This window comes from Ictalurus furcatus, chromosome 17, assembly GCF_023375685.1.
Source record: "Ictalurus furcatus strain D&B chromosome 17, Billie_1.0, whole genome shotgun sequence".
NCBI classification, from domain to species: Eukaryota; Metazoa; Chordata; class Actinopteri; order Siluriformes; family Ictaluridae; genus Ictalurus; species Ictalurus furcatus.
Genome location: NC_071271.1, coordinates 11,239,463 through 11,251,375, shown reverse-complemented (window position 1 = coordinate 11,251,375; position 11,913 = coordinate 11,239,463). Strand labels below are relative to the sequence as shown.

General features: G+C 38.0%; 3 protein-coding genes across 8 annotated transcripts; 2 read left to right on the top strand and 1 right to left on the bottom strand.

The window, feature by feature from the left end:
• The first annotated feature begins 581 nt into the window (after window positions 1–581).
• On the top strand, window positions 582–1,824 carry tmem97 (transmembrane protein 97). Its single transcript, XM_053646343.1, has 3 exons — window positions 582–908; window positions 1,005–1,149; window positions 1,283–1,824. The coding sequence occupies exons 1-3, from the start codon at window positions 795–797 to the stop codon at window positions 1,555–1,557; spliced, it is 534 nt and encodes a 177-aa protein (XP_053502318.1). The 5' UTR covers window positions 582–794; the 3' UTR covers window positions 1,558–1,824.
• ift20 (intraflagellar transport 20 homolog (Chlamydomonas)) lies at window positions 1,772–4,921 on the bottom strand. Of its 5 annotated transcripts, none has more exons than XM_053646345.1 (5): window positions 4,782–4,921; window positions 4,153–4,298; window positions 2,679–2,764; window positions 2,495–2,598; window positions 1,772–2,378 (listed from the first exon to the last, which is right to left on the bottom strand). In XM_053646345.1, exons 2-5 carry the CDS (start codon window positions 4,277–4,279, stop codon window positions 2,297–2,299), a joined length of 399 nt encoding a protein of 132 aa, XP_053502320.1. In that variant the 5' UTR covers window positions 4,280–4,298; window positions 4,782–4,921; the 3' UTR covers window positions 1,772–2,296. The 5 variants fall into 5 exon arrangements, with proteins under 5 accessions (XP_053502320.1, XP_053502321.1, XP_053502322.1 ...); XM_053646346.1 differs by having other exon boundaries at window positions 4,153–4,295; XM_053646347.1 differs by lacking the exon at window positions 4,782–4,921 and adding an exon at window positions 4,568–4,766.
• A 410-nt stretch (window positions 4,922–5,331) lies between these two features.
• Window positions 5,332–11,029, top strand: rad1 (RAD1 homolog (S. pombe)). Of its 2 annotated transcripts, XM_053646339.1 has the most exons (7): window positions 5,333–5,491; window positions 7,695–7,915; window positions 8,117–8,331; window positions 8,417–8,525; window positions 8,674–8,932; window positions 9,403–9,501; window positions 10,609–11,029. In XM_053646339.1, exons 3-7 carry the CDS (start codon window positions 8,137–8,139, stop codon window positions 10,784–10,786), a joined length of 840 nt encoding a protein of 279 aa, XP_053502314.1. In that variant the 5' UTR covers window positions 5,333–5,491; window positions 7,695–7,915; window positions 8,117–8,136; the 3' UTR covers window positions 10,787–11,029. The 2 variants fall into 2 exon arrangements, with proteins under 2 accessions (XP_053502315.1, XP_053502314.1); XM_053646340.1 differs by lacking the exon at window positions 7,695–7,915 and having other exon boundaries at window positions 5,332–5,491.
• The last annotated feature ends 884 nt before the right edge of the window (window positions 11,030–11,913 follow it).

Here is an 11,913-nt window from a genome sequence, read left to right as displayed (position 1 = left end):
GTCTATGGCATGAATAAGTAGTTGGTTTTGATGGATCTGCTACAAAAATTCCCTCTCCCCATTGCTTTATTTTCTCCAGGCGCTTCTGGTATTTAACTGCAATTCTGTTTTTGAACCATATTGATTGATGTTATCCATCTTTGAATTCTGAAGAAGTTGTTATGTCAACAAACAAGTGGTGTGAGAGTTTGTCTATGAGTCCTTTTTTTGAGTTCACATGTATCATGAATACCAAAAACACTGAAGTCATGTGCTGATAATTCCTTTTTGAGTCCACATTAACAGGACTGCATGGGTGGATTTTGCGATTTGGGGGCCCTAGGCAAAATTGCATTGATGCTACTGAAATAATAGCGATATGAATTATTTCCGTGTTTTGACATTGATATTTACATGTTCTGAATGTTATTTAGTATTAAAATATATATATACACACACACACATACATACATACATACATACATACATACATAATACTTGCATACACACGTATATAGCTAGCTCACAGGCAAAAGGTACAAACTGCGATAACTTATCTCCTGACTGAACTTTGCCCTTTAAAACTTTGATCTCTGACGTCACCCAGCATTCAGGAATTGCCCCGCCTTTTCGACGTTTATCAAACGAGGTGAACAGCCAATAGGAAGAGAGAATACCGGCGCGTGAGGCGACGTTCCCATGACGCGTTCCCCCCTTTTTAAGCCTTTATACAAATAAAGCTGCGGAATTTTGCTTTTCTTTATCTCGAACGGTGTCTTATATTTCTATAAACTTTTGATATATACATACAAAAAATGTTGCTTCGTATTTTAGAAATTGTATTTTTCTTTTATTTTGCGTCACACATTCCTATTACTCTCTTCATTGATCTTCAAGCACTACTCCCAGAACAGTTGTATCCTCAACCAGTAAGTGTGTACTGAAGTTGTTTAAAACGCCTTTAGTTGTTATCGTTCAGTTTGTAAATAACTAAATAAGTAAATAAATAACGCTTTGCATTGCAGTTTAAAGACGTACTGCAGTGGTATGCAGCTGAATTCAGAGACCCCATGGTGCTGGAGCCACCTGTTTGGTTTAAATCTTTCATATTCTGTGAAAGTCTTATTCAGCTGCCTTTCTTTCCCATCGCAGCATACGCCTTTTTAAAAGGTCAGTGACTCATGAACCAAGCTGATCTGCAGCTAGATATTATGCAAATCTGATTTCTAGTAGTGTGATATGTTAATGCCATGCATTCTAACCTGTATACAATGCAAAGTTGATTAGACTACTTTATTTGCAGGTAAATGCAAATGGATCAGGACTCCAGCAATCATATATTCTGTGCACGTGGCCACCACTTTAATTCCCATCCTAGGCCACATCTTACTCCATAACTTCCCATTGGCACCTCTTCCGGGTCCGCAAACATCCAAGGAGCGATGGACACTGGTGTGTGTTTATGCTCCATACCTGCTCATTCCCCTCACGCTGCTCCTCACCATGCTCTTCAGCTCCACATATAATTCTACCTCTCCAAGTGCCAAGGCTTCTTCCAAGACCAAGAAGCTGAAATAATGTTCTAAGTATTACTTGTTTTGAAGATTAAATAATACTTGACCATAATCATATACTGTTGATTGAGGAATGAATCACTATAACTGCTATCCACACCAGAAAGCTGTTTGATTTATAACAGATGTAGACCTGCATGAGCAAAAATAGTTTTATTCAAATAATCATCACATTTATACGTATCTTGTCTGTCAAAACAGGCAATACTGACAACAGGTATTGTGTAAGTATTTAATAATATTTTGTAAATAAATGCACTGTTTGGTTACAAAATTTCCTGAACTTTAAATGCACCTCATTTTGTGGTCCCATGAACAATCCAGGGTGTCGAGAAATTAAAGATGCAATAAAATCAAAGTGTTCGAATCACAAAAAGGATACAAAATATACAGATAACAAAACACTTAAGTCTTGGTTTTTGTAATTATTTACAGTAACATGCAGATACTGTATTTATTACCTGGTAGCAAAAGAGGTATTAAAATAAGATTTACAGAATAATTCTGTTATAAATAGTATAAATATGTTCTGTTTTATATAAATACTTGTATCTAATGCCTTATTGTTGAACAGATGCATTACATTTGTAACCCCAGGAACTAGTCATATGTTGAGGTTGTTAAATTTACGTATTGAAACAGATGAAGAGAGAATCCCACTTCTCATTAGCGAAGTCACTGTCAAAGAGACGCATAGCATCATAGTTTTCTGTCCTCTTGCCAAAACGCTGAAGAAAAGATGATCATTTCTGCAGCATAAACTGGTCAATGAACTCATTTTGCTCCGCTTCGACTTTGGAGAGAGCTTCATATTCAATTCTGTACCTGTCAAAAAGTAGAACGAAGAACTTAAAGAGGGTAGTTTTGTGTGCACACAGCCACAGTTAGGTACAGCTGGCTACTACAGAAACAAGGAACGGACATAATACACATGAGTAAACCTTTCCAGCTGCATCCGCTTCTCTGCAATTAGAGCCTGTAGTTGTTGCTGCTGAGCCTCTCGTTGTTTAGCAACAGATTTCAGCAGATTTCTAGCACCTATCGCCTGTCAAATGATACACGACAACACGTCAAGTTCATACAGTTCATAGATAACTTGAGCATTTGAAATAAATATATATATACCTTCATTTTTTCTCTTTCTGCTTCCTTGGCCAATTCATCCACCATTTCAATAAGTCCACCCACTATCTTCTGAAACTGGACAATCTCTGTTATCAAAAAACAGTGAAGCATGTAGTCAAAGCATGGTGTGGAGCGTTAATGGGTAAATAAGCCATCCTGTCAGTGTGTCTACCCTTCCAGCCTCCAAAAATCTCATTCAGTTATCTTCAGTAACTACATTATATTTATCTCAGGAACACAGTGCATGAGGCGGGAATTCACCCTGATGCACACACACATTCATACATTCATTCACAAACACAGGGACAATTAAGCATTGCCAGTTCACACGCTGGCATGTTTTTGGGAGGTGGAGAAAGCGAAGAGAGAAAACGCCGGTGGACACACGAAACTCTGAACTTCCAGAATTGGGGGTTTGATTCCCACCTCTGCCCTGCGTAAGTGGAGCTTGCATGTTCTCCCCGTGCTGTTGGGGTTTCCTCCAGGTACTCCGGTTTCCTCCAGTCCAAAGACATGCGTCATAGGCTGACTGGCATTACCAAATTGTCTGTAGTGTGTGAATGGGAGTTTGATTGTGCCCTGTGATGGGTTGGCACCTTGTTCAGGGTCTTGTGTCCCGAGTCCCCTGGGATAGGCTTCAGGCTCACCTGTGACCCTGTGAAGTATAAGCGGTATGGAAAGTGGATGGATGGATGAAACGATACTACAACACCAGGTCAGATTTGAGATACGTTCTAATCAACTGGTCACTGACTTTAGACATAAATGCTTGTGATGCTGACTGACCTGGCAAACATGCATGTGAACTCATCTTCATTGCACATTTTATGCTAGAGTCATATCTCTCTGCAGTTCTGGCCTGGTGTCCCACTGATGCTAAGCAGGGTTGAGCCTGGCCAGTACCTGGCCAGTGGCCTGTCTTAATGCACCAGTACAGTGATTGGGGACACTATACTGTAAAAAAACCACAGTCTTTCGGCTGAGACGCTAAACTGAGGTCCTCACTCTGTGGTTATTAAAAATTCCAGGACACTTATCGTAAAACAGTAGGGGTATAACCCCGGTGTCCTGGTAAAATTCCCCCATTGCCCCTTCTCTATCATGTCCCCCTAATAATCTCCATCTCTGATTTGGCTACATCACTCTCCTCTCCACTAACAGCTGGTGTGTGGTGGGCGTTCTGGTGCACTATGGCTGCCGTCGCATCATCCAGGTGGATGCTACTACTAGTGGTGGTTGAGGAGATTTCAACAAGCGGTTTGAGTGTCTAGAAAAGCGCTATATAACTGTAACTGTAAATGTGAGAGTGGGTTACTGACTGGATCCATACTGAGTATTGGCTGATACACACAACTCCGATATCAGTATTGTATCAAGAATGGAAAAAAGTGTTATCGGTGCAAAACCTATGAATATTCTTTAACTTAAAATACTTTGAAAAACCCACTGTTTACTGTATCTTCAGTAAACTTACTATCAACAAAGTCCTTGCATTCTTCTTTGAGCTCGGTGGTCTTCTGGGAAACATCTGGATCGAGTACTCGTAACTTGTTCAGTTCATCGAAATGAAGTCCAGCTTCTGCTAGGGGATCTTTCGCCATGACCAGGAGACAGAGCCTGCTAGGGTTTAATCACACAACACCACACGACTTTGCCCTTAATAACACTTCAGTTAGTCCAACTGACAGAACGGAGCTGTTTCAACACAGCCAGGTCAAACTGAAAGCAAAATATTATTATTATTATTATTATTATTAACAACAACAACAATGTACTCTGTTTAGTTCAGGTATGACAGCAAAAGTCCAGCTACTCGTCCTCTAAGCTAAGACTGGTTAAACCATCAAAGAATATTTATACACTGAAGTAAACAGTCTCTAGGTCCATACCATATGCCGACCGATCAACCGTTAGCTAGCTAGGCGGCTAACGAACAACAATAAGGCTAGCCGAAATGCTGGTTTATCAGTGTAGGAGCTAACATGCTAACCAATAATAAACACGGTCTTCACTGAATGACAAAACATGTATATGAGAGAGAAAAGTACAATATCGGTTCAAAGTGCGTGTTACGCTAAATAACACAACACACTTTTACCTCACCGAAAAAGTACAGAGCAACTTGTCCTTTTCTAACGCGCTGGATTATGTGTCACCGGGACCGAGTCCAGCTGATGTGACTCCGCCTCCGTCCCACTGTGTTGCGGCTGCCTTGGAGACGGGCGGGTCGTACCACTTCGACACTAGAGAGGGGAGAGGGGGTGTCAAATTATTCATTCAAATCATTTAAGCACTCTACATCGTTAATTCATTGCCTAAAAAGAACTTCATAATCTACAGGTTATACGTCAAATATATACACTGTATATATAAACTGTACATGCATAATGTTTCTATACAATCTATACGGAAGATTTCCCTATTAACATGTAGAATGTTCCAAGATTTATCTCGTAAAATCAGTTTTTACAACAGAACTGGTGATTCCTGCTTTGCAGTGAGTGGAGGAGGCAGTCTAAGATAAGAGCTGGTGCTTTATATATAAAGCATATATGAAGTATTATTTATATATATATATATATATATATATATATATATATATATATATATATATATATATATATACACACACACACGTCTGTTTAGGCTGTTAATCAAATCAAGTTATACGCATTAGTTTCCACACACAAAGGGAAGGTCTGATAGCGTCACTGGACACTGAAGGGGCAGGGATGGATTACCGAACAGGTCTACAAGGAACAAGGTCAGGGCCCCAAGTCTCAGGGGCCCCAAAGCCAGAGCTTCTGTTTAAAGTTACTCTTTTTAATTATCCAAAAGTCCTAAAGGTCCAAAAGTCTCCCTGAAAACTGTAGAAATAGCCTATGCATTAACTAGGAAGTGTGACAAAAAGAAATCAGCATTATACCTTTAAAGTGAGTGTTTATTAATTTTTGTAGAACTTTGGGCAACTAAAAAAAGATCATAATAAACTAAATATTGTGAACATTGTAAACACTGTATGCAGTCAAAATATCTAGTCAAATATATGGCGGCCATTTCTACATCTGTGCCCAGGAGCTCACTTCCTGCTTCCCAATTCGCCTACTTATACTATGCAATAAAAGTACGTACTCTTTTTGTGAGGAAGCACATACTTTTGAGTGTGTAGTAAAAGAGTATGCAAGTACTGGGACATACTAACACGTCATTTAACGGGAAAAGAACATTGTTGCCTAGTTACACACTGTCACTGTAAACAAACTCCTCATCACATTTCAGCTTTCCCTTCTTTCATTACTCCTTATATAATGTATATTATATAATTTAATTTACCCCTGATTTATTTTTCCACATTTCATTTACACCTCTCTAAAATGCATCCATGACGTTTAACTCATCCACCATGTTTGCACGTTGAATAGAGTGGTGCAGAAACGAGTCCTAAAACATGGAAATAAGCATTTTAGCACTTCCGGTTCCATTGTCCTGAAGTCAGTGGGGGTTTGAATGGGTTTTTGGTTACATTCCTGAAATAAGAAGATATTTTCAGATTTTTTTTCTACAACATAAAAAACACCACTAATACCCCACTTGTGATTTTTGTTAAGCTTTTACATGTCTTGAAAAAGGCGGTTGCTAACAAGTGGCTAAATGGGACTACAGAGGTTGTAGGGTACATAAAACATCATCAAGCCGAACAGGAAAACTCATCTACTACATCCTTGATGTGTTTATACTCACACTGTTGCAGATTATTATTCCAACTCAAACTTTCCAACTTGTAGATGTATCAGTTTATAGTATTTTCCAATTGTAGCATTTTCTTCAAATTGTAGTGCTGTTAATTCTGTCAGAAGCTTAGTGGAGGTGACGAACTCGTGCGACCATGGTGTAGTTCGTTTATAGCCTAAATTAAGCTTTTTAGCCGTTTACTTCTGGCAATTGTATTTAGGCTTAAAAATTAATAAAAGTTGTGTTCATTTGTGAAGATTATCTTGGTTAACAAAACGTGTAAGAATCATAAACGTTTGTTGGTCACAGAGTTTATTGTCTGAAATAATCCAAAAACCAATGGAAAACCCCTATTGGCTTTTTATCGAGGGAACCAGGGTGATGCTAACTTCCGGGTTGTCCTACAAAAATGCGCCATCCCTGCAGCGCTCTATTCAGCAAAGCAAACCGTCACAAAACTCCTCCACCCTTGCGCAAGGAATTGTGGGGGAAATATTAACTGAACAAGTATCTACAGTTCCACACTTTGAAAATCTACCGGAAATAGTAGAATATCTGGGTACCTTTGGGATACTCATTTCAACATGCTAAAATGCTGAACTTCCAATCTCAATCCGGACCGCAGAATCTCTCACCATCTTCAAAAAACAGCTAAAGACCCACCTCTTCCGTGAACACCTAACAAACTCATAAAAAAAATATAAATAAATAAATAATAATAATAATAATAATAAAAACATTATATATATATATATATATATATATATATATATATATATGTGTATATATATATATGTATATATATATATATGTGTATATATATATATATATATATGTGTGTATATATATATATATATAATGTTTTTATTATTATTATTATTATTATTAATAATAATTAATTATTATTAATAATAATAATTAAATTAATAATATATATATATATATATATATGCACTTTCCACCTCTACTCTATGCACTTTGCTTCTTCTGGAACTCAATTAATGGATCTTGTATGGTAGCACTACTTGTATTGTTCTCTGCGTGATATATCGCTTTGCCTGTATTTTTCTCATTTGTTAGTCGCTTTGGATAAAAGCGTCTGCTAAGTGAATAAATGTAAATGTAAGATTTGGGACACACTACTTCTAATCTCTGATACAAATTAGGATGGATAGTAGGCGAATTGGGACGCAGGAACTGTCTCAGAGTCATTAGCATGCTTATTAGCATATTGTTATAGGAAGGGAATAATTCACAAAAATGTCTTTCAATTCTTGTATCTAGAAGTTACCATTTAGTTTGACAAGTTTAAGAAAATCCCTTGAAACCGCCACGCCACACTCCAGTCAGTAGGTGTCAGTAATGCGGTCTGTCCACTGAAAAACATGTCAAAGAAGAAGAAAATGAGCAGCGAAGAAGAGAAAAGTCTTTAGCGCCAAAAGTGTTTTATTATACACAATTTATATGTAATTAATGTAATATTTGTAGGTAACCGTGTTAAATAGGTGAGTATAAGACAGTTGTATATCAGTTAGTGTATCTCTGTTTACTATACAAAAGTAAGCTAATCACACAGTTAATGATACCGTTAAACTAGGCTGACTTTCATGACCTAAATATTGTGCAGATTTGAAATAAAACTTTTCTCCTTAAGGGTGTATGACTTTATATACTGAACTACATTCTCTTGTTTGTTATGCTTGTAGATGCTTGATCGTTGAGAAGGATGCCTCTGTCAACTCAGTCCCAATTAGGAAATGATGAGTATGTTCTGGTAGCTAGTCTGGATAATGTGAGGAACCTTTCCAACATCCTGAAAGCGATATCCTTCAAAGACTATGCGATATTTCATGTAACACAAAACGGACTAAAAGTTACCGTAGAAGAGTCCAAATGTCTTCAAGCAAATGCTTTCATTCAGGTTGGTGCTCGGGGTAGATCATTTGAAAATACTGTCAACTCTGAGTCATTGGTTTGTGTAATAGGAAGTGTGTTTGTTTCTGTAGGCGGAGATCTTTCAAGAGTTCACCCTGAAGGAGGATGTCATTGGGTTTCAGGTGAACCTCACAGTGCTGCTGGATTGCCTCACCATCTTCGGAGGAAGCACAGTGCCAGGCATGTAGTGCAGATTGTAACTATAATAATATAGATAATCATAGATCAATAATTACGTAAGTAAAACATCTATAGGATCTGACACTGATGTATAAAGGGTGCATCTCTGTGGTTAGTTCACCTCATCTATTCGTCTTTTCTCATTAAGGAGTGAGCACAGCTCTGAGAATGTGTTACAATGGCTATGGCTACCCATTAACCCTGTTCCTGGAGGAAGGAGGAGTGGTAACCGTTTGCAAGATTAACACCCAGGAGCCAGAGGAGCCTTTAGATTTCGATTTCTGCAGCAACAATGTCACCAACAAGGTGATCCTTCAATCAGACAGCTTGAAAGAGGCATTTTCAGAGCTGGACTTGACCAGCGAGATCCTGCAGCTAACAATGTCGCCAAGTCATCCCTATTTCAGGTGCAGATATATTGATAAATAAGATTTTTGTTCAACACTGAGAGGGAGAGAATGATTTAAATATATAAAAGGTCAAATGAGCCTAGATGGATGATAAAGAGATATTTATCATGAAACCCTGTTCCTGGAGAAATTACAGCTGAGAGGATCCAAAAATTGCTCAGAGGATATGGTGAAGTTGTATGACCACCCTTTGTCTTTACTACTGCACGCAGATTATCTGAGAATATTTAAATCACGTTCAAAGGGAGATGCAAAAAAAATTTGACTGGTATAATTTTGACTATTACTAACTTAATGTACACAATTTTACCATTTGTGATCAAATTAAACCTTACACACTAAATGTCTTTAAATGTTGCTATAAAGTGCACTCATATTGTATATTAGAGATATTTTGCTAAAGTATTAATATTAAGATTTATGCTGATGTTAATATCCCTCAAAGATAACTTCTACTTTCCCCACAGGCTGTCTACATTTGGAAATTCAGGAAATGCTCATTATGACTACCCTAAAGACTCTGACATGATGGAACTGTTCCAGTGCATGACGACACAGACCAACAGGTAAAAGATGACCTGTCTTTTGTCATTCCCTAGTCCACCATATTGTGGGCTATTAAAATGCAGCCATTTTGTATTGTTGTATAAACTCTCCAAATTTACACTGATTCGCCATAACATTAAAATCACTGACAGGTGAAGTGAATAACATTGATTATCTTGTCAAGCACCTGTCAAGTGGTGGGATATATTAGGCAGCAAGTGAACACTCAGTTCTCAAAGTTGATGTGTTGGAAGCAGGAAAAGTGGGCACGTGTACAGATCTGAGCGACTTTGACAAGGGCCAAATTGTGATGGCTAGACGACTGGGTCAGAGCATCTCTGAAACAGCAGGACTTTGGGGTGTTCCCGGTATGCAGTTGTTAGTACCTACCAAAAGTGATCCAAGGAAGCACAACCGGTGAACCGGCGACAGAGTCATGGGCACCCAAGGGTGATTGATGTACGTGGGGAAGGAAGGCTAGCCCATCTGGTCCAATCCCACAGTATAGCTATTGTAGCACAAATTGCTGAAAAATTTAATGCTGGTTATGATAGAAAGGGCATCATAGCTTGCTGTGTATGGGGTTGCGTAGCCACAGACCGGTCAGAGTGCCCCTGCTGACCCCTGTCCACCACTGAAAGTACCTACAATAGACATGTGAGCATCAGAACTGGACCATGGCGCAATGGAAGAAGGTGGTCTGGCCTGATGTATCAAGTTTTCTTTTACATCAGGTGGACGGCCGTGGGGAAGAGATGTGAACAAGAGAGTGAATAAGAAATAAGAAATGATGAATTAGTGAGTGAGGGAGCGATTTCAGACACAGTGATGGTGTTGCAAAGGCACTTTAAGAGTATAAACCAAGTTGTGCAGGTTGTACACAGAGGTACAGCCAGGACACTTGGCAGTAGGGTTTTAAATGTCATTGGGAAATTTGATTTACTGATACCATTTACTGTTTATCAGCTTCATATTGTCCAGGTACAGTATGTTTTGTTTTGTTTTCTTGTTGTTGTTCTGTGGATACAATGTAAGTGAGTCGCCTACTGAAGGCTCTACTAGACTATCATGTATCTAATCTAATCCCTGGATTATGAGTTTTGTCTGTTCTCTTACTGCTCTTACAGGTACAAGATGTCACTACTAAAACCCTCCACTAAGGCACTGGCTCTGTCCTGCAAGGTGTCAGTGAGAACAGATACTCGAGGTTTCCTCTCATTACAGTATCTTGTACGGAATGATGATGGACAGATTTGTTTTGTTGAATATTATTGCTGTCCTGACGAAGAGGTTGATGAAGAATAGAAGAACATGAAGGACAATATGTGGTCCTTGTTAAAACTGGGTTTTTTCTTTCTCTCTCTGTGTGTACATGTGGAACTGGGATGCTACAGATTGAGTTGTTCATTGTGATGATTTTCAGGACCATAATCTTTGAAGGTTCTGTGGTTTTGTTGTACATTGTATATTTGATATGGCTGTAACTAACTGTGTAATATTTTGTAATGTAGTACTATATGAATAAATAATTACAATAATTCATTCAAATTTGGACCATATTGGGGGGCTTGGGTAAGATAAGGTTCACAGATTCTTTCCCATTTCCATGCAAACCTTCTCTTAAAAATTTTTTTAAAAATCAGAGCTCAGATTTATTTTATAGATATAATCCAATATATTAGTCAAATATACACCAATTAACTGCATAATATTGTATAGGTCCCCCAAGGTATTGAGCTTTAAGTTGCTCAGTCACATAGGTTTTTATCTATAATAATTAAACAAGTATAACAACTTCGATTGTTAGAGATCAACAGCAACCCCACCGGACCCCTGTTTATTGGAGACCACAGCCAAAAAATAAATGAACATGTGATTTACTTGTAAAAGGCATGAGTCTGGTGTACTTGAGCAGGGAAAGACTGTGAAGAGGAAATAACAGGGAAAGGGGGGTCTAGGATAAATATTGCTAGATTGTGAAAAACTGGTGGTATAGAACACTGGTTCTTAAAGTAGTCAGGGGGTCTTTTACTTGTCTTTTTTGTTACACTGGTGAAAATCATAACCTGAAGTTTTTATATTGATTCTTGAATTTTTAAGGTTATTAGCCTGTTTAACTGATTACTTGAATTGAAATAGTTTAACCCAAACTGCACCTCAAAAACAAGCAACCTGTTAAGTTCTGTCGGTGGGAGGTTCAGGAATAAAAAGCTCTATGGCACCAATACATAGCCAGAAAATTATTGTACACATATATTACTGTGCAAAGAGCTTAGGCACCCTATTTTTTAGTACAAACTTTGTTATAGATTTTTATTTTATGACTTCTACATTATCGAGTCAGTACAAAAACATTTGATTCCCAAACATTAGTTTTCCAGCACAAAATTAAATGTTACAGAAAAAAATGTTTGTATGTCAGTAAAGAAAGC

What these genes read in the sequence shown, in the direction of transcription:
- tmem97 (XM_053646343.1), top strand. Translation starts at nt 795, where the DNA reads ATGTTGCTTCGTATTTTAGAAATTGTATTTTTCTTTTATTTTGCGTCA. An exon ending in AACAGTTGTATCCTCAACCA is followed by an intron (nt 909 to 1,004) that starts GTAAGTGTGTAC and finishes TTTGCATTGCAG; the next exon opens with TTTAAAGACGTACTGCAGTG. An exon ending in AGCATACGCCTTTTTAAAAG is followed by an intron (nt 1,150 to 1,282) that starts GTCAGTGACTCA and finishes CTTTATTTGCAG; the next exon opens with GTAAATGCAAATGGATCAGG.
- ift20 (XM_053646345.1), bottom strand. Translation starts at nt 4,279, where the DNA reads ATGGCGAAAGATCCCCTAGCAGAAGCTGGACTTCATTTCGATGAACTG. An exon ending in ATGCAAGGACTTTGTTGATA is followed by an intron (nt 2,765 to 4,152) that starts GTAAGTTTACTG and finishes TTTTGATAACAG; the next exon opens with AGATTGTCCAGTTTCAGAAG. An exon ending in CAGAAAGAGAAAAAATGAAG is followed by an intron (nt 2,599 to 2,678) that starts GTATATATATAT and finishes ATCATTTGACAG; the next exon opens with GCGATAGGTGCTAGAAATCT.
- rad1 (XM_053646340.1), top strand. Translation starts at nt 8,137, where the DNA reads ATGCCTCTGTCAACTCAGTCCCAATTAGGAAATGATGAGTATGTTCTG. An exon ending in CGGAGGAAGCACAGTGCCAG is followed by an intron (nt 8,526 to 8,673) that starts GCATGTAGTGCA and finishes TTTCTCATTAAG; the next exon opens with GAGTGAGCACAGCTCTGAGA. An exon ending in CCAAGTCATCCCTATTTCAG is followed by an intron (nt 8,933 to 9,402) that starts GTGCAGATATAT and finishes CTTTCCCCACAG; the next exon opens with GCTGTCTACATTTGGAAATT.